At 37.1% G+C, this 24247-nt stretch overlaps 1 protein-coding gene across 1 annotated transcript in view; it reads left to right on the forward strand.

The window, feature by feature from the left end:
* The window catches only part of LOC140226663 (uncharacterized), a 58955-nt gene that overhangs the window by 16398 nt on the left and 18310 nt on the right, over nucleotides 1-24247 (forward strand). The window contains exons 4-14 of the mRNA XM_072307103.1: nucleotides 4430-4582; nucleotides 5058-5120; nucleotides 6801-6914; nucleotides 7374-7454; nucleotides 9786-9917; nucleotides 12682-12762; nucleotides 13918-13988; nucleotides 15173-15281; nucleotides 18796-19009; nucleotides 19399-19493; nucleotides 21714-21779. Of these exons, the coding sequence (XP_072163204.1) occupies nucleotides 4430-4582; nucleotides 5058-5120; nucleotides 6801-6914; nucleotides 7374-7454; nucleotides 9786-9917; nucleotides 12682-12762; nucleotides 13918-13988; nucleotides 15173-15281; nucleotides 18796-19009; nucleotides 19399-19493; nucleotides 21714-21779 (1179 nt within the window). The remainder of the gene's footprint in view (nucleotides 1-4429; nucleotides 4583-5057; nucleotides 5121-6800; nucleotides 6915-7373; nucleotides 7455-9785; nucleotides 9918-12681; nucleotides 12763-13917; nucleotides 13989-15172; nucleotides 15282-18795; nucleotides 19010-19398; nucleotides 19494-21713; nucleotides 21780-24247) is intronic.

Consider the following 24247-nt stretch of genomic DNA (forward strand, 5'->3'; position numbering starts at 1 on the left):
TGGTATGGCCAATCAATTTGGACCCCAATTGATCCATCTTTGTTTTCTTTTTTTACCACATTTGACTGAGAACCTCTTCAAAAATGTTATTCCAAGCTCAGTGCCATTTACAGTGGCTAATGAGCAAGTGTTTTAGCTGATGGCAACATAATCTTTATAACAGATGTTCTCCAGCAAGCCGCCGGGAAAGATGTTTTTTATCATCCTTTGACATCTATTAGTTGTTGTTATCTCTTTGTAATGGTGTGATAAAAAAAAAATGAGCATGCGCCTACCTCTGACTAGGTTTGTTCACCCTTCTGCAGCATATGGCAAGCATGGCACAGAAACATACTCCTGAGTTCAAGGGAAATATAAGAACATATAATACATTACTATTTATGTTAGCATCAATCACCATATCCTATAATAACAAACAATGCTTTTCAAGCAATGCTTACAATAGCGGCCCTCTGCATTATCGCTTCTTAAATTTAATATCGTTATTGTAATCCCTGCTGCATATACATGCACACTGTAATATTATATCATTAATTTCCTTTATATCATTGTTTATGCAAGTCAAACAACTCTGTTTTAAATATACTTTGTATGTTTCCCATGTTCATGATTATGTAATTTATTTATATATTGATTTGCAGAAAATAAAGTATCTATCAATCAAATGAGTATGAAATAGTGTAACATATTAAAATCAACTTTCTTTTTAATAAAGGATCATGGATTTATGTAGAAGAGAGAGAAAAAAAGAAAGAGAGAGATAAGTTATAACATCTATTGCAGTGTTTCATATCCCCATAGTATTACATATCCTTATGTATGTATTATTTTCTTCCTTCCAATTCACTCTGAGTACATCATCAAATTGGATCCTGCATACCATGAGAATTAGTCTGGGTGCCAAAGCGACTTTTTGGGCCTAACCTTGTTTTACCGTCCACCCAATGTTTTTTGATGGTTTTACCCTATTTCGGGGGTGCTGAATCCGAATCTGGATGATGCAACTCTTGCATCCTTGAGGGTTTTGAGATATTCAAGATGGCCGCCAAAATGGCCGCCCGAACTGGAAATTCCCACGTATTTCCTTCTAAATGGTGATAGATTGAAAACAATTGACGGTTTTACCCTTTTTCGAGGGTGCTGAATCCGAATCTGGATGATGCAACTCTTGCATCCTTGAGGGTTTTGAGATATTCAAGATGGCCGCCAAAATGGCTGCCAAAACTGAAAATTCCCACGTATTTCCTTCTAAATGGTGTGAAATTGAAAATAATTGATAATTCTATCCTATTTGGAAGGTGCGGAATCCGAATATGGATGATGCAACTCATGCATCCATGAAGTTTTGAGATATTCAAGATGGCCGCCAAAATGGCCGCACCAATTAAAACCAGAAATTCCCATGTATTTCCTTCTAAATGGTGAGAAATTGAAAATAATTGATGGTTTTATCCTATTTCGAGGGTGCTGAATCCGAATCTGGATGATGCAACTCTTGCATCCATGAAGTTTTTGAGATATTCAAGATGGCCGCCAAAATGGCCGCCAAATAAAACCGGAATTTCCCACGTATTTCCTTCTTAATGGTGAGATATGGAAAACATATCATATTGTGATAGTGATGTAGAGAAGTGTACTGAAATTACCCAATATTACCTGTCTTAATCCATGAGCAGTTTTAATCTCTTCATCCATGAACACTCAAATTGGTTATTTGGTTTATATTGATGGTCGTGATGACATTGTTCAAGACACGAGTGGGACATTTTTATAGTTATGCTTCAATTTTTTTTCTTCAATTATGATGTAACATTATATATGTGTATATGTATAATATGTATACGTATATATAATATATTACAAACACACACGAGGGGACGGTCATATCACAGGTAACACGAAAAAAATTGAGTAAAAAAACAAACGACAACATGGAAGGTAATAATTTAAGTATAAGAAAATGTTAAGGAGTTTCCGTTCATACAGGACATTTTAGATGTCCCAAAACCTTCGAAGACCTTCAGCACCCTCGTAATAGGGTAAGACCATCAATTTATTTTAAAACTTTTACCATTAAGAAAAAATATATTAACATTGGAATTCTGCCACTTACTTTGGCTATCATCTTGGTCGTCTAAAAACCCTAAAGAATGGATGAATTTCAACAACCAAGTTTCGAGGGTGCTGAATAGGGTCTAAAATTTTCCAATTTTTGACAGTTATATTGGCGGTCATCTTGGACATCTCAAAAACCCTTAAAAAGAATACGAAAGTTGCATCAACCAGGTTTGGACTCAGCACCCTCGAAATAAAGTAAAACCGCCAATTGTTACATGGAAAATTTCGTGTTTAACGGCCATTTAGGGGCCATTCTGGCGGCCATCTTTATTATCTCAAAACCCTCAAGGAAGCAAGAGCTGTATCCTGGAGCTTCAAATTCAGCAAACTCAAAATAGTGTAAAACCACCAACTGTTTTATATTCTACACCATTTAGAAGGAAATAGGGGGTCTACATATGAATTTCCGTTTTTGGCGGTCATTTTTGGCGACCATCTTTATCATCTCAAAACCCTTAAGGATGCAAGAGTTGTATCCTGAGCTTCGGATTCAGCACACTCAAAATAAGATAAAAACCACCAATGGCTTTCAATATATGGGAACTTCCGTTTTGGGTGGCCATTCTGGCGGCATATTGAATATCGCAAAATCTTCAACAATGCAGGAGTTAAATGCATCATCCAGATTCTCATTCAGCACCCTCGAAATAGGGCAAAACCATCAATTGTTTTCAATTTCTCACCATTTAAAAGGAAATACGAGGGAATTTTCGGTTTTGGCGGCCATTTTGGCGGCCATATTGAATATCTCAAAATCCTCAAGGAAGCAAGAGTTGCATCATCCAGATTCGGATTCAGCACCCTCGAAATAGGGTAAAACCATCAATTGTTTTCCATATCTCACCATTCAGAAGGAAATACGTGGGAAATTCCGGTTTTGATTGGCGGCCATTTTGGCGGCCATCTTGAATATCTCGAAAACTTCATGGATGCAAGAGTTGCATCATCCAGATTCGGATTCAGCACCCTCGAAATAGGACAAAACCATCAATTGTTTTCAATATCTCACCATTTAGAAGGAAATACGTGGGAATTTCCGGTTTTAATTGGCGGCCATTTTGGCGGCCATCTTGAATATCTCAAAAACTTCATGGATGCAAGAGTTGCATCATCCAGTTTCGGATTCAGCACAGTCGAATTAGGGTAAAACCATCAATTGTTTTCAATTTCTCACCATTTAGAAGGAAATACATGGGAATTTCCGGTTTTAATTGGCGCGGCCATTTTGGCGGCCATCTTGAATATCTCAAAAACTTCATGGATGCATGAGTTGCATCATCCATATTCGGATTCAGCACCTTCCAAATAGGATAGAATTATCAATTGTTTTCAAATTTCACACCATTTAGAAGGAAATACGTGGGAATTTTCGGTTTTGGCGGCCATTTTGGCGGCCATCTTGAATATCTCAAAACCCTCAAGGATGCAAGAGTTGCATCATCCAGATTCGGATTCAGCACCCTCGAGATAGGGTAAAACCATGAATTGTTTTCAATATCTCACCATTTAGAAGGAAATACGTGGGAATTTCCAGTTCGGGCGGCCATTTTGGCGGCCATCTTGAATATCTCAAAATCCTCAAGGATGCAAGAGTTGCATCATCCAGATTCGGATTCAGCACCCCCGAAATAGGGCAAAACCATAAAAAAACATTGGGTGGACGGTAAAACAAGGTTCAGCCTCTGGCACCCAGACTAAATGCTTGACAGAATAACCCCATTCCCGCAGGGTGGGAGACTAATGACACACATACACATCAGTGCAACATGACATGTATATAGACGGACACAAACACACAGACAGACATACATACACTCACCAGGGCCGAATTCAGGAATTCTGTAAAGGGGGAGGGGGGGGGGGAAGGGACACCTTTACAATATTAAAGGGGGGGGGCACGCGTGCCCCCATACATTTTTTCTTTTTATTTTGTTTGTGTTGTTAAACAAACAAACAACAAATTGATAAAGGGGGCGCGCATGCCTATAGTGCACCAGGCCTTGATCCTCCTAGATCCGTCACTGCTCACACATACACACATTTTTAACTCATTTAGGACGAGTCCCAAGTACACTCGGACAAGTGTCCATGGGAAATGCGTGTTGTAGCAAAATCAGACTGTCCTCAACGGGTTAAAAATCAGACTGTCCTCAACGGGTTAAGGGTGTTCTCAATCACCCCATGATTTCAGCTCATTGCAGGAACAGGTGTTTGAGGGGCATAAGGGTGAAATCTTGCTACTGGAATTACAACCAATCTGGAACTCTTAAACTCTCATCTTTGCTTTAATATTTCTCTTCTGTTTTTGCAGGACCACAATGATGTTGGAGAAGCTGTGGAGGCCTCAGTGACGGATCAGCTTGTGGAGTCAGCAAAAAACAAGCAGCAGCTGGTTAGAATTCTTGAGAGGTACCACCGGGACTATAATGGTCAGTCTCAAGCCCTGGACAGTGTCGTTGAGAAGGTAAGACATAGCTGGTGCATTGTGGGTCATCTGGTTGGGTTGGGGAGGGGTTAAAGGGCAAGTTCACCTTAATACATTTCTGTGGATTTAGTGAGGGCAGCGATATTAGTAGAATAAATCAGTGAAAGTTTGAGGAAAATTGAACAGGATGTCAGAAGTTACAAATTTTCAATTTTCTCTGCAGCCATAGCTGGATGAAAAGACTACTACAGTCTCTGATGTCACATGTTGAGAACGATATTAAGAAAATAAAAGGACTTTTCGGCAAAACAATTTTTTTTTTTTAAAGTGGGCATTTCCTTGACTTGTAACTGCAAGCCTGTCAGGGTGATACAATCCCCCCTGCCCTCTGAAAGATGCAAATCAAGTGATCTGTTATAATGCAAGAAAAGTGAAAATATATGTATACAATTGCTTATTCTTCACTTGTTTATTTTTTCCCCTAATTGTGTACGTGTTTGTTTCTTTGATCCAGAGTGAACGAGAGTTCGTAGACAGCTTTGCCAGGATGACAAGAGACGGAATGGACAATATCAAGGTAAAATTCATGTGACACCCCCAAGACCAAAAAATGAAAGAGTCCAGTGTGGTATGGGCCAATGTATTTGTCATCCCTGAACCAAACATTGGAAGAGTCCATTGGGATGGGTGAATTCAGTTGTCACTTCTAAACCAAACAATGGCAAGTTTCGAAGATGATAAGGAAACTTTGCACTTTCTCTTGATATGATCTAGGTTGTATTTTGTTGTATTGCATTATATTCCATGCAAATAACTGACTCAGAGGTTTAATTTGTAGCATGAATATGTGCTTTAAAGGGAAGATAAACCCCAAGAACAATGTGGATTGAGTGAAAGCAGCAACATTAGTAGAACACATCAGTGAAAGTTTGAAGAAAATCGCACAATCGATGCAAAAGTTATGAATTTTTAAAGTTTTGGTGTTGGAACCGCTGGATGAGGAGACTACTAGAGGTTATGACGTATGAGTGGACTACAATATCAAGAAAATATCAAGAAAATACTACAAAAATCCATTTTTCATGAAAATTACAAATTCCATCAACTTGATATTGACATATGTTAAGGGTAGCAATTATTCCCCCTGCTTTCTGAAAGCGGTTGGTCCACTGCTCTTTCATGATTCTAGAAAAGTTAATTTTTGTTGAATATCCTTTATATTTTCTTTGTATTGTTGTCCACTCATACGTCATATCCTCTAGTAGTCTCCTCATCCAGCGGTTCCAACACCAAAACTTTAAAAATTCCTAACTTTTGCATCGATTGTCCGATTTTTCTCAAACTTTCACTGATGTGTTCTACTAATGTTGCTGCTTTCACTCAATCCACATTGCTCTTTGGGTTTACCTTCCCTTTAAACAAGCTGTGAATTACCCAAATATTGACAAAAGTTATGGTAATTACCGTAGAGTTTATGAAAGAAGCACCCCTTTTTTCAGTCTGCAATGAGTTTACTAATATTTCTTCACCATTTCTACAAGATGAGAATCCACTAATTTTCTCTCTGCTGTTGCCCGCTACCTACATAATGAGCATCTGCCACAAGTTTGAAACCTATAGAGTTGCATATGACTCAGCCGCTTTCTGTTGAAGATGTATGTCTGTTTTGAAATGGTACAGATGAAAACTGAATCTTGAACTTTCTTTTGTTACTTAGAACTACAACATCAATCACAAACTCAATTATCAAATGTTTATGGTAAAAGGTTCTTTAATGTTGAATGAACTGTTTTGTGGGATATTAAAACTGACAGTGACAGTTTTTTTTTGTGTGTGAACTTTTTGGTTTAAACTCACAGTTTTGCTTTGTTGATCCCAGGAATCGTAATGGCATTCTCTGCCACAACAAATGAAGAGTTTGTTTGCAAAAACCGATAAGTCCATATTTGCCAAATGGAGATATTTGCGATTAAAGGTCAAGAAAAATAAAGAGAATAATAAGAAAATTTGTGCTTCTTTTGACCATAACTTCAAAAATATACCTTTATATGTAGTGACCAATATATGATTTAAAAGGTATTATTTTGTACATTATTTCAAAAATCGTACTTCAAAATCTTCAAAAATGGACTTATCGGTTTTGCAAACAAACCCTTCAAATAAATTGACTGGAAAGTTAACTGATAAGAATGTGCTTTATGTCCAAAAAACTTGAAAACTTAAATCAATTTGTGCTTTCTTTTTTGTTGCTGCCCAGAATCACAACACGGCTCTCTGTTACAACAAATTGAATGACTATGTGTTACAGTTGGCTGCAGCGAACCAGCTCAACTCCTCCATTTCTACCGCAGTGCTTCCAAAACTCATCTCAGTAAGTTCATCTATGTCTACGTCATTATATCTGAGTTGCTGTCTTTTTTATCCCTCAAGTTCAAAGGGGCGGTTTCATCAAATAGATATGTGGAGAAAGATCAGGTTTAGCTGTGAAATTTCATACTTCTGTTGAAGACCAGAAAAAAAAAGAATTAACACATAGAAATAACCTTTGACCTTCTCACATGTGTTGCCAATACAAAGATTGAATAAAAGTTTAAGTGATTAAGAGCTTTAAATGATTCCACAATGAATATTAAAGCAGTGATACATGATGAAAGAAGGGCTCAAATGCAATAATAAATTTTAGTCTACCAAATGATATAATGACAGTTTATGTTGCAAAATTATGGTAAGAATGACATGGTGATATCAACCTAGAAATATATTACGTTTTATAATTAAATGATGGGCTAATATGAGGTGTAATTTGCTTTTTCTTGTCTACCCACTTCAGGAGACAGAACTTGTTCGACACGAGATCTCCGAGTCGGGCATATCGGGGGTGGTCTGGCATGCAAAAGTTCTTATAGCCAAGGTGGGTGACCTGTGACCTGTGTTCTGTGACCTTTTACCCATTCCATACCCATTCAGGTGGAGAAGCAGTAACCAGACCATGAGGAGATCTTGTTTTGTCCAGTTTTGTGTGTATTTGTTTGGTTTGTCAGTATTTGTGTCATGTACCGCATGTCCCCCCCCCCCCATAAAAAAAAAAAAAAAAAGGTAACTTGTGCAATGATAATTTCAAAAATAGTGAATCAATCCAAATACAATTTGAGGGTACGAAACTATAACTCATTGCCCACAACTTACAGAAAACGCCATTCAATTTGCTTTGGGGGTCAAAGAGTAATTAGGAATGTTGTAGAGCATGTCAGAAATCTTTTCCCTCCAAGTTCTGTCTATTGTGTTCACACATTAATTTGCATTTCCAAGAGCATCCAGGTGCTAAACTTGGAAGAATCAGACTCATGACATGCTTTACAACAATCCACATTTCTCTGTGACTGCTTAGCCAAATTGAATGGTGTTTTCTGCAAAATAGAGTTAAGATGTTATATTTCAAGACCCTGAAGTTGCATTGAGACAGTTTATTCATATTGGGTGTTATCAGTGGAAAAAGTGGATTGTATTTTTTTTTTTAGACATACTGTACTTAAGGATCATTTTGTATTTAAGTTCTAGGTAGTAGGCTCAAATGTCTACCAAGAAGAAAACAGAGGGGCAGGTATCTTTTTAAGATCCTTTAAAGGGTTCTTACAGTTTTGGTTGAGATGGGGATTTAGGTTTCCACCTTTTATGATTGTTTTTGAGATAATGAGAGCTTTTTATGGAATATGTGACCGTGCACCTCAAAACGAACATAAAGTCGCACACACTGATTTTGTGGGAGGACTGAAAATAAGTGAAATGGGTAAACCTAGTCGAACTTGACTTTTTCATATTTTCTGAAAGAGCGGGTCTTCTTTTACATTATGCTAAAATTTGGTATCATAAAACGGGCAGGAAAGTGTGTTTTTTTAGCAGTTTATCTCGAACATTTTTGGTAGAATAGTGTGATTAGGTGTGTCTTTAGAATCCCTTTTTCATTTCTGAAAAACCTTGTCCGCACTCTTCACTTTCAACTCGAATAACTTTTGAAAGGATAGTGCTACTGCTTTGAAAGTTAGCATTAATTATGGACAGAATGTGTTAATGATCGAGGCATGCTTAACCCGTTGAGGATGAGTCCCGAGAATACTCGAGCAGGTGTCTATGGGAAATGCGTATTGTAGCAAAATCAGTCCGTCCTCAACGGGTTAATTTCAGGTTAATCTGATAATCCCTTCATTGTTGTTACTCTGATGGTTTACTTCCTGTTTTTTGTCCTATTCATCGCACAGCCAGCACGGTTTGGTAAAGATTAAGCGCTTGAATAGACACTGTACTTCAGAGCCTATTTTTCTCAGTTCACACTTTTCCTGAGTTTGTGCTTTCTTTTCAATATTTAGATAGGTTAGGAGAGTCCATTTGATTTGAGTTATACATCATTTTAAAGCTTAAAGTCTGCTCTTTTAGAATATGGTCTTAACTAAAAAAATTCATGTCTGGCGACTTTTTGTTTGTTTTGAGGTGCAGGGTCACATATGAAAGAAAACCCCATATAATTCTAAGAAGAATTAAAAGTTTATTTGATGAAAATCGGTTTCAAAATGGCTGAGATATCTAAAACAGAGTGATCCTAATAAAAGGTGGGACCCACCTTTTAATAGAAGTGCTTCATTTTACTTTGTTTTGGAAATCTCAGCCATTTCAAAACTGATTTTCATCAAATAAACTTTGAATTCCTCTAAGAATTATGTTTTTTAAAAAGTATCTCATAAGAAGTCAAAACCTCAACTAATCCTATACCAGCCCTTTAACCCTTAAAGTGCTCAGGCACTCATGAGCCTAACTTGCCCTCTTTTTGTTTTCAGCATCCAAAAGTCCACCTAACTTGTCCTAGTTTTGAAGTTACTTAGCCCACTCAAGCATTACAATGTTCCTCAGTGACACGATATTGATTAAGTGGATTTGTTGATCTAAAAAGTTGGTTTTCAGGATGTCTGAGATAATCAGTGAAAAAAAACCCAACACTCTAGTAGATGGAGAACAGGGGCTGTGAAGGTTGAATAGATAACACACATCCATTATGCCTGACATTTATGACAGGTTCTCATTTTGTGAGAAAAGTTTGTGTGTGTGTGTGTGTGTGTGAGAGAGAGAAAGAAGAATGCAATGTACCTCAGTGTCTGCCCTGTATGGGATGCCATATTGTGCTGATATTTAATGTTGCATGCTTAAACAAAGTCCCCAGAGTCATAAGATCTCTTGCACCCCTGCCCTGCAGCTGTCAGACCACATCAAAAGGTTGGAAGTTGTGTCAAAGAGGGCGCCATCCGAGAAACCAAAAGCCAGCTCAGGGTCATCCATCGAAGCCAAGCAATACACATTCAGCAAGCCAGAGGGCGCAATGGCAGGGGTAAGTGATTTGTGGTACACTCTATTAAGAAAAATAGGTTCAACTTTGCACCTTTACCATTGTCATACTAGGAGCACCTTTGTCGGTGTAACTTTGCACCTTTTAGACCAGTATTACAACCTTTATGGGTGTAACTTTGCACCTTTCAGACCAGTGAGCACCATTCTGGGTGTAACTTTGCTCCTTTCAGACCAGTCAGCACCTTTGTGGGCGTAACTTTCCACCTTTCAGACCAGTGAGCATCTTTGTGGGCATAACTTTGCACCTTTTAGACCAGTTAGCACCTTTGTGGGTGTAACTTTGCACCTGTTAGACCAGTTAGCACCTTTGTGGGTGTAACTTTGTACCTTTCAGACCAGTTAGCACCTTTGTGGGTGTAATTTTGCACCTTTTAGACCAGTTAGCAGCTTTGTGTGTGTAACTGTGCTCCTTGCAGATCAGCTAGCACCTTTGTGGGTGTAACCATGCACCTTTGTGACCCTTTAGCACCTTTGTAGGTGTAACTTTGCACCTTTCAGACCAGTTAGCACCTTTAATGGTGCAAATTTGCACCTTTCCGGCCTAAATTGTTCAGTTGCAATTCATAAAAAGTGTGTGTTGCAAAAAGGCCATTGTTTTCAATGGGTACAAATTTCATGCTGCAAATATTTCTTGCTTTACAGTAGATTATGTTCAGCAACTGAAAGCTCTAACTTTCTCAAATTGTTATTTGCAGGTTATTATAAGACTTTAGTATCAGATTATTTGAATGTGACTGAGGCAACATGATATGTGATTGTGCATCACAAAAGGAACAAAAATTTGCACCCACTGATTTTGTGTGAGGACTGAAAATAGGAAAAATGGATCAACCTAGCCAATCTTGATTTTTTCATATTTTCTGAAAGAGCAAGTCTTCTTCTACATTATGCTAAAGTTTTGGATCATACAGCGAACAGGAAAGTGTGTTTTTAACAGTTTATCTCGAACATTTTACTTTAGAATACTGTGATTAGTTGTGTCTTTAGAGTCCCCTTTTCATTTCACAGAAACCCTGTACACAATCTTCAATTTCAACACTAATAACTTCAGAAAGGATAATGCTTCTGCTTTGAAAGTTGGCATTAATCATGGACAGAATGCATTGATAGAGCATGCTTAATTTCGAATTAATCTGATAGTCTCTTCCTTGTTGATGCTCCAGTGGTTGCATCCTGTTTTTTGTCCCTTTCATGGCACAGCTAGCACGGCTTGGGAAAGATTAAGCACTTGAATAGACAGATAGACCCTGTACTTCAGAGCCTTTTTTCTCGGTTCACCCTTTTCCAGAGTGTGTGCTTTCTTTCCAATGTTAAGATAGGTTAGGAGAGTCCATTTCAGTGGAGCTATGCATCATTTTAAAGCTTAGAGTCTGCTCTTTCAGAATCTGCCCTTAACTAAAAATCCATGTCTGGCGACTTTTTGTTGGTTTTGTGATGCAGGGTCACATTTGTATATTCATATTCAGGAGCAATATCACAGTTTTGTGAACTTGAATGAAAATGTTAAAATTCCAGTACTTTTTTATTTTAGATTTGAATTTCAAGAAATCTCTATTACTATTTTTTTTTTTTTGGGGGGGGGGGGTCTAATTTCACTGTCTCTATCAAAGACCAGTTTTAATGTGGCCTAGAATTGCAGTTTGCAGACTTTTCTTTTTTTCAGCTAGATGCATACCGATTTTAGTCCCTTGTGCCACCCTGTAGCATTAGGAAACCTGTAATAAAGATTTGACTCTCAAAGAATTGTAGTAATATATTCACATCCCTTTTGTTCACTGACATGTTGCTTTCGGGTGTCTGCACTTTTAGTGCAGAAATCAATACACCAAGGACAGCCAAAGTGTTATGTTTTGACCAAACAACATTCTGGTGTAGTATCACTAAGAGTGCAGAAATTGATACACCAAGGACATTTTAAGTGTTATGTTTTGACAAAACAACACTCTGGTGTAGTTATGTTGACTGGAAGAATGACGTTCTATCTTGAATATTGTATGGAATAGAATTTCTTTGCAAAAAGTGGCTATTTTCCATTGGAGCATTAAGCTTCAGAGAACAAATGTTCTTTTTCACACACGCAATTAACTCCCAAGCGTCTGGAGCCAGCGTTTAGAATAACATAACTAACTTTGCAAGGAAATTTGCTGAGGATATCATTTACCTGGATGGTTTTAAATTTGATTCCACAGAGGCAAATAAAAACGTCTCTTATTGCATTTGTGAAATGGATGCTTTGAAGCGCCTCAGAACTTCTGAGTGTTTGGAAGGAGAAATTATTGTTCTTTGATTTCCCATGGTTACCTGTATCCATTTCAATAACAGCCACAAAGGACATTGGTATTATTATTCATTGATATCCATCTGTACTTAGAGATGCTTAAAAGGATTTTTGCTACCTAGTGGGTCCACAGCTTGTCACATAACTCTTGCTTTAAATGTATTGCATAAGAAGTGTGCAAATTTGGTCAGACAGTTTTTAGAAAGTGCAAGTTGATGTCACAAACATGCGCATTACTCTGTTAAACTTGGTAAAAATTGTTTGTATTGAGATTGTTTCCAACACTTTGCCTGTTTTCATGGCAATCTATATATAACTTATGTGTATTGTAAAGTTACCTCATCTTGCTTGTAATGTGCCAGTTTCTATGTAGATGTTAACATATTTGGATTGTGAGACCATCTTCAAAAACAATTTCATGTTCACCACATTTTAAACTGATTTAACTTGCATCTTTCATCCCCAGGACTTTTCACAAAACAGATTGGTCCTCAACCCAGCAACAGAGGGCGTGCTCCATGATAGATATGAGACTCTAAGTCAAGAGGTGAGCTGACCCAGAAGCGCCAAGTTACAAAAACCTATCCATAAAGTTCTGCATTACTGTATACGCTGAATATTTCCCTAGGTTTTTATTTTCGCGAATTTTGCAAGTCAGGTGCTATTTGCAAAATTAAAGACACAAGAAAATATTAACTCTGATCCCAATGTGGATGTGACGTACACTTGTACATTTCTCCATTCAGTACAGGACTCCACGATCGCGAATTTAAAAACTTGCGAAATCGTTGGGGATTCCCGATTCACAAAAATTTAGACTCGCGAAATATATGGCGTATACAGTATTTTGTAATTTCATTGTTTTTGAAATTTGTACTAAACTTGAAGAATTTTATCACAAAACAAGCTAACTCCATTCTTGTTAAGTTGAGATAGTTTGAATTAATGCAGCTAGAAAACAAAGAAATAATAAGAAAATACGAGACATTTTCAATCATAACTTCTAAAATTTTCATTGTTATGTCTCAAGTGAGGTATTACTGGATAGGTTTAATTTTGCTCTATCTGATGATAGATTTACTTTGAAATGTTTAAGAATGGTGCTTAGCTCATTTTGTAATAAAACTCTTCACTTTATACTTGCTCACTTGATAAGAAACAATCTAATTCAATGTGTCTGATGCAAGGAATTAGTCACTGAACCCTTTCCATTGACTTTTCATGCACTTTCAAAATGAATAATGTGTATGCATAAATAAGAATTGATATAAATTTTTAAAAAAGTGAAAAATAAAAAATTTTAAGAAACTTACACTTGAAGAATTGATATCTTTACCAATATATTCACAGGTAATTTGTTATTATTTTAAGTGATTGACAAGTTGCCCTTCATTGATGTTAATAGTCACTGATTATTGAGTGTTTTAGTAGAAGACATGATATAAAAACCATGGGCATACATGCTCAGGCTGACTTAAAGCAACAATCTCCTGATTACTAGACAGGCGTCATATCCACCAGCTCACCAAGCTTCTGCCAGCCATTATTGGCTCTAATCCCACAAAAAACTTACATCGATGAAGTACAATATATTATGTATTTGCCAAGCAGTTGCAATACAAACAACTTGATGCAAGAATTAATGAACTTGAATCATTTATTAAGACACATGTGTATTTCTTTTTCTTGACTTTCAACTCAGGTCCAGTCTCTTGAATCTGACATCAATTCTCTCAAGGACCAGACCAACAGGTTAAAACGACAATATGAGAGGTAAGCCAATGGTATGCATTATACATATTTATCATAAGGGTGCTCTGAAGCACCCCATGATTTTAAAGCATTGCGGGAACAGGTGTTCCAGGGGCATAAGGGTGAAATCTTGCTGGAATTGCAACCTGTGTGGAACCCTTAAACTCTCATCTGTGCTTAAAGGCATAATTTACCATTTGCAGATGAAACAAAAATCCAGCATTGGTCCTTTAAAATAGCTCTAAGATGTGAGTTAGGGATAGAAACAACCACTGTAAAAATCTGAATCTGTATAATTGATGTTAAGTATTGTTAACCCGCTGAGGACGAGTCCTGAGTATACTCCGGCAGGTGTCTATAGGAAATGTATGTTGTAGTAAAATCAGCCCATCCTCAATGGGTTGATTAGGACTGGTAGGACATCATTGCCAGTCATTGAAATTAATCCTTCCCAGCTACCACATTAAAGAATTAAAAACGTAGTGTTAACGCTTTTCGAAACAAGAGAAATGAATAACAATGGCCCACTCTTGGGATGTTTTATTACATATTTGAGCTAGACATGTATGAAGCAATACTTTCATAAGATGTTAATTCCATGAGTATCACTTAAAAGCAAAATTAGCAATAACAGGGTCTTTGCTGAGGAACAGAATTCATTGTTTATTTCCCAGAGAAGACTACAACGTATGTGATATCAAAGAGTATTTATCAGCCGTGCAGTGTCAACTGAAGTTTTATTGTCATAATATTGGTTAGATATTTAATTTGATCAGTTATTACACAATACATTAATATAAGTTCTTGTTCAAAACAGGGCAATGATGCCAAAAGATTGTATAACCTGTGGTGACAGCTCCTAGATGAAATTGAAACTTTTCACAGACCCAACGAGAAATGAATGCCTTCATAAGATTCGTTGGTATTCATTTCCACCACGATGTATGATTGTTGTTCCACTTATTCTGGTATATCCTGGGACAAGATGTTAATACCCACAGTGTCCCTCTGGACCCAGGTGTATAAATGGGTACCTCGCAATGCTGGAGTAATATTATGGTATGCATGGTCCTCTGGTAGAGCAGTGTCAGCACTGAAGATGCTACCATTGATAAAGAAGATAATGTTATTATCATATTATAATTTCTATCACATTTTATTGATCATAATACTGTTCTACTCCCTTCCTGTCACATCTGGCGTAGCACCAAGTCGAATCCAGCTGCAAATGCACATGAAACTCTGGTCGAGATCCACAAGCTTCGCAATGAGAATCGTCAGAATGAGATCCGACTGGCGTGTAAACGAGCCCAGGTAAGTCTTCAGGCCTCTTACTGTGTTTTGGTGAGGATGGTTGTCTTGAAATCAGTCTTGAAATCAGAACTAGTCATATCCATTCTTTCCATTTATAACCAAGAGGTATGATTGAATTAAATTGAATTGAATGAATGTTTTATTGTCCACAATGCGAATGTGGACATGTGCCTTCCACCAGCATTACATACAAGAGATACACACAGATAGCAATTGTTCAAAGAACAACATATGTGACCCGCTACAACAAAATGGTCCTAAAGTCGCGCACGGTCGAAGTCGTGAAAATCGAGTTTGAAGTTAGAGCATCAAAATTGGTCAAAACTTACGATTTTCTGAATTTGACATATTATTAGAGTCTGACATGTCTTCTATCATCTGTCGAAATTTTGAAGCAAAATGATGAAAGGAAAGACCAAAAAATAGCGTTTTTCTGGGCCATGTTTTTTTGGCGTTTCAACGAAGCAGAAACTGGTTCGAACATTTGGATTGAGCGCCACACATAGGCTCCGCCCCTAACAACGACCAGAGTGATCTCATTGGTCAGTTTGCTGCTTGCCGCTAACCGAAGCGTGAAGCCCGCACACTGCCCAGTCGACTGGTGCGTGCGGGCGGGTTGCGCTATGCCTAGCTGCTTCACCTGACATCCTGGTCACTGATTGGTCGGTGAGGAGACCGCCGACGCTGTGTTTGAATGAGCATTTCGGGGGTTGCTAGGGCTTAACTTCTATTGTCCGGAGGTGAATACTGATTTGCTTGTCTCTTGATTGTGATTGCGTCGCAAGGAGAACTTTTAGGGCGCTTTTCTTGAAACAGTGATTTCCCAGACGTCTTGACATGCTCTCTTTTAAACATCGATATCTCCGCAGCCGATTATTTTTATGAGACGTGTTATATATCAATTTAAAGCAGAAAGATTAGGAAATTGTATCATGTAATTTTCAAATAATCGACCTCTCCCGACTTTAGGATCATTTTGTTGTAGCGGGTCACATATGCGTGACAAATTACAAATAACATGAAACAAAAATGTTTTGCAGTACTTGTTGCAGAAAATGAAAATGATAACTGCTATATTCATAATACATCTTACTCTCTTTCAATTCAATGGTTTAATTAAATTCCATAATCATAATAATCGTTATCAAAAATTTAACTTTCAAACAAATCTTCCACTTCTAATCAACATCTTTAAACTCTACATTATGATGCTATCATATTGAAATTAATCCTCATGAGATTAGATTCATGAGGTTGTACACCCTACTGACAGTTCTTATATGAAAAAAAAGATATTTTTATACCCCCGCCAAACGAAGTTTGAAGGGGGTATATAGGAATCAGCGGACGGTCGGGCGGTCGGTCGGGCGGTCGGGCGGTCGGGCGGTCGGTCCGTTGCAAATCTTGTGTCGCGAACTACTTCCTCAGTTTTCAACCGATTCCCATAAAACTTGGCACAGATGTGTGCCTTGGGTTGTAGATGTGCAAGACATATTTTTTGACAGTACCCAAAAGTACGTTGCCATGGTAACGGCATATTATGGGCAAAAATGGGTACAAATCTTGCGTCGCGAACTCCTCCCACAGTTTTTGATCAATTTTTATGAAATTAGGTACAGATGTTCATCTGAATATGTTAATGTGCAAGACACATATTTCCGCAGTGGCAAAAAGTGCGTTGCCATGGTAACGGCATGTTATTGGTAAAATATAGGGCAAAATGCTTCGTGGCAAAACTGCTTCATCAGTGTTCTTCCAATTCTCATGGAATTCATATTGAATGTTTGTCTTAGGATATAGGTCAGCATGACACATTTCTTGACAGTGACAAAAAGTATTTTGCCATGGTAACAGCTCACATATTATGAGCCAAAATGATGGAAAATTTTGTGTTGCAAACTACTTCCTCAGTTTGTGCCCAATTTCCATGAAACTTGGTACAGATGTGTGCCTTTGGTTGTAGATGTGCAAGACGCATTTTTCGACAGTACCCGAAAGTACGTTGCCGTGGTAACGGCATATTAATGACAGAAGATCAAGGAAAGATCTTGCGGATTTAACTACTTCCTCAGTTTTTTGACCAAAGCTTATGAAATGTTGTTTTTACCAAAGCTTATGAAATGTTGTTTGGTGGGGGTATAACCAGTCGCTGTAGCGACATTTCTAGTTGAACCTGTTCCTGCAAGTTTCTGCAAGCACATTGTATGTTTTCTTTTGATGTCATCTATACATCATGTATTTCTTTTTTTCCATTATGGTTCCACCACCATATTGCAAGAAAGCACCTGAGTGCATCAATTCTTATTGTCAAGTTTTGAATGTTTGTGAAGATATTTTATATAACTTTGTAGTCTATAAACAATTTGAAAGAGTGTGATGTTATTTGTTACTGCAGATCGGTAGTTTTATGTTTAATACTACTGACTTTGTGTTTCATATTTGATAGATATATGACTGAAGAATAGTGACCTTGTCAATAAAGAATTATACATTGGTCAAAGGTTAAATACATGTAGTACGGGTGACATGAGAGTAAGTCTAATGTATGAATCCTGGGCCCTGTTTTATGAAGGGTTATAATTGATTATATAGTTGATTTCTATCATAAGTCTATGGCAGACTGTGTTGGTAAGGGAATGTACATTTGATTATATGTGACCCGCTACAACAAAATGGTCCTAAAGTCGCGCGCGGTCGAAGTCGTGAAAATTTGAAGTCAGAGCATCAAAATTGGTCAAAACTTAAGATTTTCTGAATTTGACATATTATTAGAGGCTGACATGTCTTCTATCATCTGTCGAAATTTTGAAGCAAAACGATGAAAGGAAAGACCAAAAAATAGCGTTTTTCTGGGCCATGTTTTTTGGCATTTCAACGAAGCAGAAACTGGTTCGAACATTTGGATTGAGCGCCACAGATAGGCTCCGCCCCTAACAACGACCAGAGTGATCTCATGGTCAGTTTGCTGCTTGCCGCTAACCGAAGCGTGAAGCTCGCACACTCCCCAGTCGATTGGTGCGTGGCGGCGGGGTGCGCTATGCCTAGCCGCTTCTCGTGGCATCCTGGTCACTGATTGGTCGGTGAGGAGACCGCCGACGCTGTGTTTGAATGAGCATTTTGGGGGTTGCTAGAGCTTACCTGCTATTGTCCGGAGGTGAAAACTGACTTGCGTGTCCCTTGATCGTGATTGCATCGCAAGGAGAACTTTTAGGGCACTTTTCTCGAAACAGTGATTTCCCAGATGTCTCGACATGCTCTCTTTTAAACATAGATATCTCCGCAGCCGATTATTTTTATAACATGTGTTATATATCAATTTAAAGCAGAAAGATTAGGGAATTGTGTCATGCAATTTTCAAATAATCGACCTCGCCCGACTTTAGGATCATTTTGTTGTAGCGGGTCACATATGTTTTGATAAAGCGGGACCCTGGAATTCTTTTCAGCAATAGTAACAAAACTAAGAAAAAATATGATTTCTTTCTCATACTCTAACTTCTCTCCTCTGGCACAGCTCCTTCTTTTTGCTCCAGAGTGGTTCAAGACCAGGTTGAGTAACGGCCATGCCGTCATGGCGAGTCCAGAGAAAGGCGGGTCAGAGTCGGGAGACTCCATTAGAGAGATGGGGGTGTCCAGCGATGGAGGGATCAGTTCTAACTCACACGTCTTCCAGGAGTACAACTTCATTAAACCCACGTTTTGTGACCAGTGTAAGGGTTTGTTGAAAGGTGAGCTCCGAACTGAGTTTCCTCAAAACTGAATGGAGAATGCATGAAATTGAAAATGGATAGATAAATGAATAAAAAATGAATATAAAACATTTAAATATATTCCACAGATATAACAAGTATTGACTCATATCTAAACAAAGTAAGAATATAAAAAAATATATGCATGAATAAACACACTTTGTGGGAGAGTGCCTGCATTTTTCCAGTATTTAGTCCATTTGAATTGAGTTATACACCTTGTAAAGCTCAAAGTCTGCTCTTTAAGAATATGTCCTTCAATAAAAATCCATATCTGATGACTTGTTGTTGGTTTTGTTATGCAGAGTCATATATATTTTATATATATGTTGGTCAAACTATGTGCATATATTTCTTTTGTGTGGAAGGAATAATGAGGCAAGGACTGCGGTGTAAAGTGTGCAAGAGTAACATTCATCACAAATGTATGGACACAGTTTCAGCCTGCTCTGGTCCTGCCTCTGTGAGTATAAACTCATCTTTCTGCCAATTTAAGCTCTGCCCACTCCCATGCCTGTGATCCCTTGGTGTTTCATAAAGCTGTTCGTAAAGTTACGAACGACTTACGAGTGACTGGTGATCAATTCTGATGTGCTATACTTATCGGAATTTCCATAATTCAGCACAAGAACTGATCACCAGTCGCTCGTAAGTCATTCGTAACTTTACGAACAGCTTTATGAAACACCCCCGTGGCACTGCTGGTCCCTGTTTCATAAAGCTGTTCATAAAGTTATGAATGACTTAAAAACGACTGGTGATCATTTCTTGTGCTGAATTATGAAGATTCTGATAAGTATATCACATCAGGACTGATCACCAGTCGTTCTTAAGTTGTTCGTAACATAAACAACAGCTCCATGAAGCACTCCCTGGTGACCGTTTCATAAAGCTGTTTGTAAAGTTATGAACCACTTTACGCACAACTGGAATATGGCAAGCCACATGGGTTTCCTGATCATTGCTAATTTCAGTAGCTAAAGTTGAAATTTGCAGATGATAGTGATTCTTCATACCTGTCATGTTAACACACATTTTTAGTTGCAAGTTTTGGTCCCAATATAGATGAAATATTGAAATTCAGTTGCACTCTGTTAAACCGTAAGGGGAAAAAATAGGCACACATATTGGCACTTCATATTTCAGTCATTTGTAAAGTCATGCATAACTCTACAAACAGCTTTATGAAAGAGGGCCCTGGTTCTTTAACCCTGACTCTGCTTTATTTGTGCCAACTGGTACAGATGTCTAGAAATTAAGTTCCAACGAATAGATAGTACTTAGTATCCCCCTAGTGTCATTGTGACTTTCCAGTTAGATTTAGGAAAATTGTTTTTGCCTGCATGGGCTGGTTTATTGACAATATTAGTTTGAAAGAACTGATTGAATGATACAGTGGTGAAGTGTAAATATTATTGCAAACCATGTCCAAGTTAAAGATCAAAGGCTAATGAGTGGAAATGTAGAAGTTTCTTTAAAGTAAGAAAGTTAGTGACTTTTTCACTGTATGTTCACGTAATGTTATATATCAATCATTTTTTCCAGTTGAAAAGAAAACACTTCTCAAGTGTTCTGTTTACAAATAATGTCGTCTGTTTTATATATACTCCTAACACTGCCCATTACTAGAAGTTACACCACAAACTTTCATTTCTAAGTGTGTATTTTTTTTTCTTTTTTCTTTTTGTATGCTTTTGTCCGCAAATATCTATCTTCTGGAAATGAAATTAAATTTTGTAATTCATTGATGTTACTAAGATAAATAAAAAAAAAAGATATGAGTTGAGATGGCTCATGTAATTATTTGTTTATGCATTTTATTGTTGCTGGGCTGACAAGACTTTGTATATCAGATTAGGTTAAAATTGTTTGCTTTGATTAATTGCCACATATCAGTAAAGTGACAATCAATCCAAATCCTAGCTGTCTTACACCCAAAAATGAAGCCACCGCAGCATGTCAAAGTAAAGGTGATCCTATTTGTTACAGTTCTTTGGCTGCCATGTTTTTTTTTTTTTTTTTTGCTCTCCTGAACATTTGACATTTTTGAAATTCAAGGATTTGTCATCCCAGCACTATGTAATGTGTTTTTCAGTTCATTTTTTTTTTTTTTGTAATGTGTGATGTAATTTGCTTAAATACCAGGCAACAGAATCCACCCGTGCTCTTTTTGGGCAATGCGTGAATAGAGTATGGAAGAGAATACAAAGAAATATAAAAGTATATTTCTGTTCTTGTTATTATTGTCATTTGTCCCTAGTTTGAAAACCCTCGGAGGGTTTCCCGACGTTTTAGCTTCCGAGATCACAGCGCTTGGGTACCGACCGATTTTGCAGTCACTGACGCACTTCTAAATGAGTTTTTTTTTCTGTGTTTTTCTTTCATCAGTAGAATTCTAGAGAGATGTGCTGATTGAAGATAACTGTGTGTTTCTCTTTTTCCTTTAATATTTCCTGTTTTTGTACTTTTCTGTCATAATGAAACTGACGGTGTCATACATTTTAAGACTTCAGCACATAATGTGATGTTGACAACAATAATACACACAACAGTGACTAAACTTTGTAACTGTACTTTACTTGTAATATCTTGACACTGAATGCATGCTGAATGATAGAAAAGTGATTTTACCATGGTTGTTCTCAATTAATTTGTTATTTTGTGTACATTTATCCATTTACAGCAAGAAGGTCGCGGAGGCAAGAAGCTGTTTTTACGTCAAATGAGTGTTCGAGAGATTCGCAACTTGGTACTGAATTGCATCAGTTTTGTTACCTTCTCTACCTCAAAAAAAAAAAAATCCCTCTGCCTATGCCTGGAGTACTTGTATATTGCATCCATATGTGAACACATTGCTTTAAATTGCCCGCTTTCTATATTGCTGCATGCAAGGTACAAGTAAAACATCACTCAAATGTCTAAATTACATGATGATTGAATATATTCAAGTATTTATAGAAATAGATATATGAATTTGTTTTTCACAACTTGATAGGTCTATAGTGCACTTGATACATCATGCCTAAATTTCATTTAACGCATATGATGGTTTGTCTTATTTTCAAAGAAATTTTTTTTCCCTGAAACATTTCATTTATTCCAGTAAGGTAATTGCAATATGCCATCTAAAATAGGTTATCTGTGGAATGGAAACATATAGTGTGTCAATTGCTATAATAATATTTGATATTTTAAGACTGCAAACAATCCTGATATTTCTTTGCAATTACATCATAGGCAAAGAAAAACAAAAATGTCATACACTAGAAAGGGGACATCACATTTCCAAAATTGTCGACATTAACCCGTTGAGGACGAGTCCCGAGTATACTCGGGCAGGTGTCTATGGGAAATGAGTGTTGTAGCAACATCAGTCCGTCCTCAACGGGTTAAAGTATTTAGCTACTAGATTTCTCTTTTCATTGCCTACATTTCAGCAGCTTGTCCTATGAATTCTTTGTTTTTTGAGCTTGCCTGTCCTAATCTTCCAAAGCTATTTTATATCAATACAGTTAATGCAGTCAAACAAACCAAAGCATATACTTTGTGTGCATCAGCTGTAGGTAGAAAAATCCTTGGCAGGGAATTTCTTATCTTAGTGATGCTGAATGTCTGTTTGAAATGACAAACCCTCTCTTGAGGGTGCCCACTTTATCAAATGCCTGGACCCTTGGTTTTCTTCTTAGTCATTAAAGCTATAATCGTATGCTACCAAAGTAAACTTGTGATGGCACCACTATGCCATATTCCTGCATTCTGTCAAGGACAACATTAAATATTTGGGGAAGAAAAATCTATATAGGAATTGTCCACTGACCACGCATTTGGAATGCAAACCTTTGAAGTGCAAGTGTTGCGTTTGGTTCCTGTGCTCTTTTAGTGCTTATTTTTGACCTATTTTATGATGTAATTTACCTGCTTAAAAATATTTTTGGATTTTGCTTCCCAGTAGAAATACTGAAATATTTTTGTAAAGACCACCCAGCTTCAGACCTAGACATTTGTTTTTGTGTTTGCCTACCTCCTTTGATAATCAAACCCTGGCATGGTTATTCCTCCATGAAATACCTGCATTGTATTGGGCAATGAAAATCTGTCTGGTTCAATCCCTAAAAATACATTAGTTTGTATAAACAAAGCAACAACAGTAACATCAACAATAACAAATATTTTGTTTAAACTGAACAGATAGTATATTTAAATCGGCATACACGTAGGAGTGAAGGAATTTCACTAGAAGTCTTCAAATGCTTTTATGTGTCAAATGCCATGTCTGCTTGAAACTGCAAAGTTTTCTTATACCGTAGTTGCCCTTGTGTGCTTGCCTTCCTACAAGTCCTTTCATTATTTCTTTCTTTTTTGGATATACAAATCAAGAAAATATATGTCATGGCACACTTATGACACACACATATGTTATTATTTTGTTCAGATTTATGAATATAGGTTTAATGGACATTTTCTGTCAAAAAAAAAATATATATTTCAATTTACATTTCATAGTTTCATGTCAGATGGCATGTTTTTAAAGTTTTCTCCAAAATATATTTGTTTTCTTTTTTTTGTTGTTGAGGACAAACATTTGCAGGCTGCTACATTTTGTTTATGGGAACATTAAAGCATGAATCATTCTATGCAGAAACGTAATGAGAATAGTGCAAAGTTTTGGTTCAACTTTGATACTGGGAGATGACACAAAGTCCTGAAAAATGTGTCACTTTGTAATTTCTTACTTGACTCGAGACTAGTGTGAACTTTCACATTATTACAATTCTTCCTGTAGATGTCTGATCATTAATTTATTTTCTTTGAAAATATTGTAGAGTGAGGACATCAATTAAAAATAAACTAGAACAACACTCACTTTCTTAATCACTTTATCAATCCTGACTGCTTTGAGTTGAACTTTAACTCTTTATGTGCCATGGTGTAAACCCCCTGTGTGCCACATTATTTTGAGACAGCAACGTAGTCCTGCTTTCAGAAAACATTATGCTTTTCAAATCCATGTAATTTTAGAGATTTTTGTTACCCTCGACATGTAATGAACAAAGTCGTAGAGAAAATAACAACCTTTATTTTGATGTAAATTGTATGACAAATCTATGATTATTTTTCTTCTGAATAACCAGTAAATACATTATTGTATACAGTCATTACTTCTGCACACAAAATAGTGAGAGAAAGTTTGAATTTGGTCGCAAATCGAGTAAGGAA

This window comes from Diadema setosum, chromosome 3 (assembly GCF_964275005.1).
Source record: "Diadema setosum chromosome 3, eeDiaSeto1, whole genome shotgun sequence".
Taxonomy (NCBI): domain Eukaryota; kingdom Metazoa; phylum Echinodermata; class Echinoidea; order Diadematoida; family Diadematidae; genus Diadema; species Diadema setosum.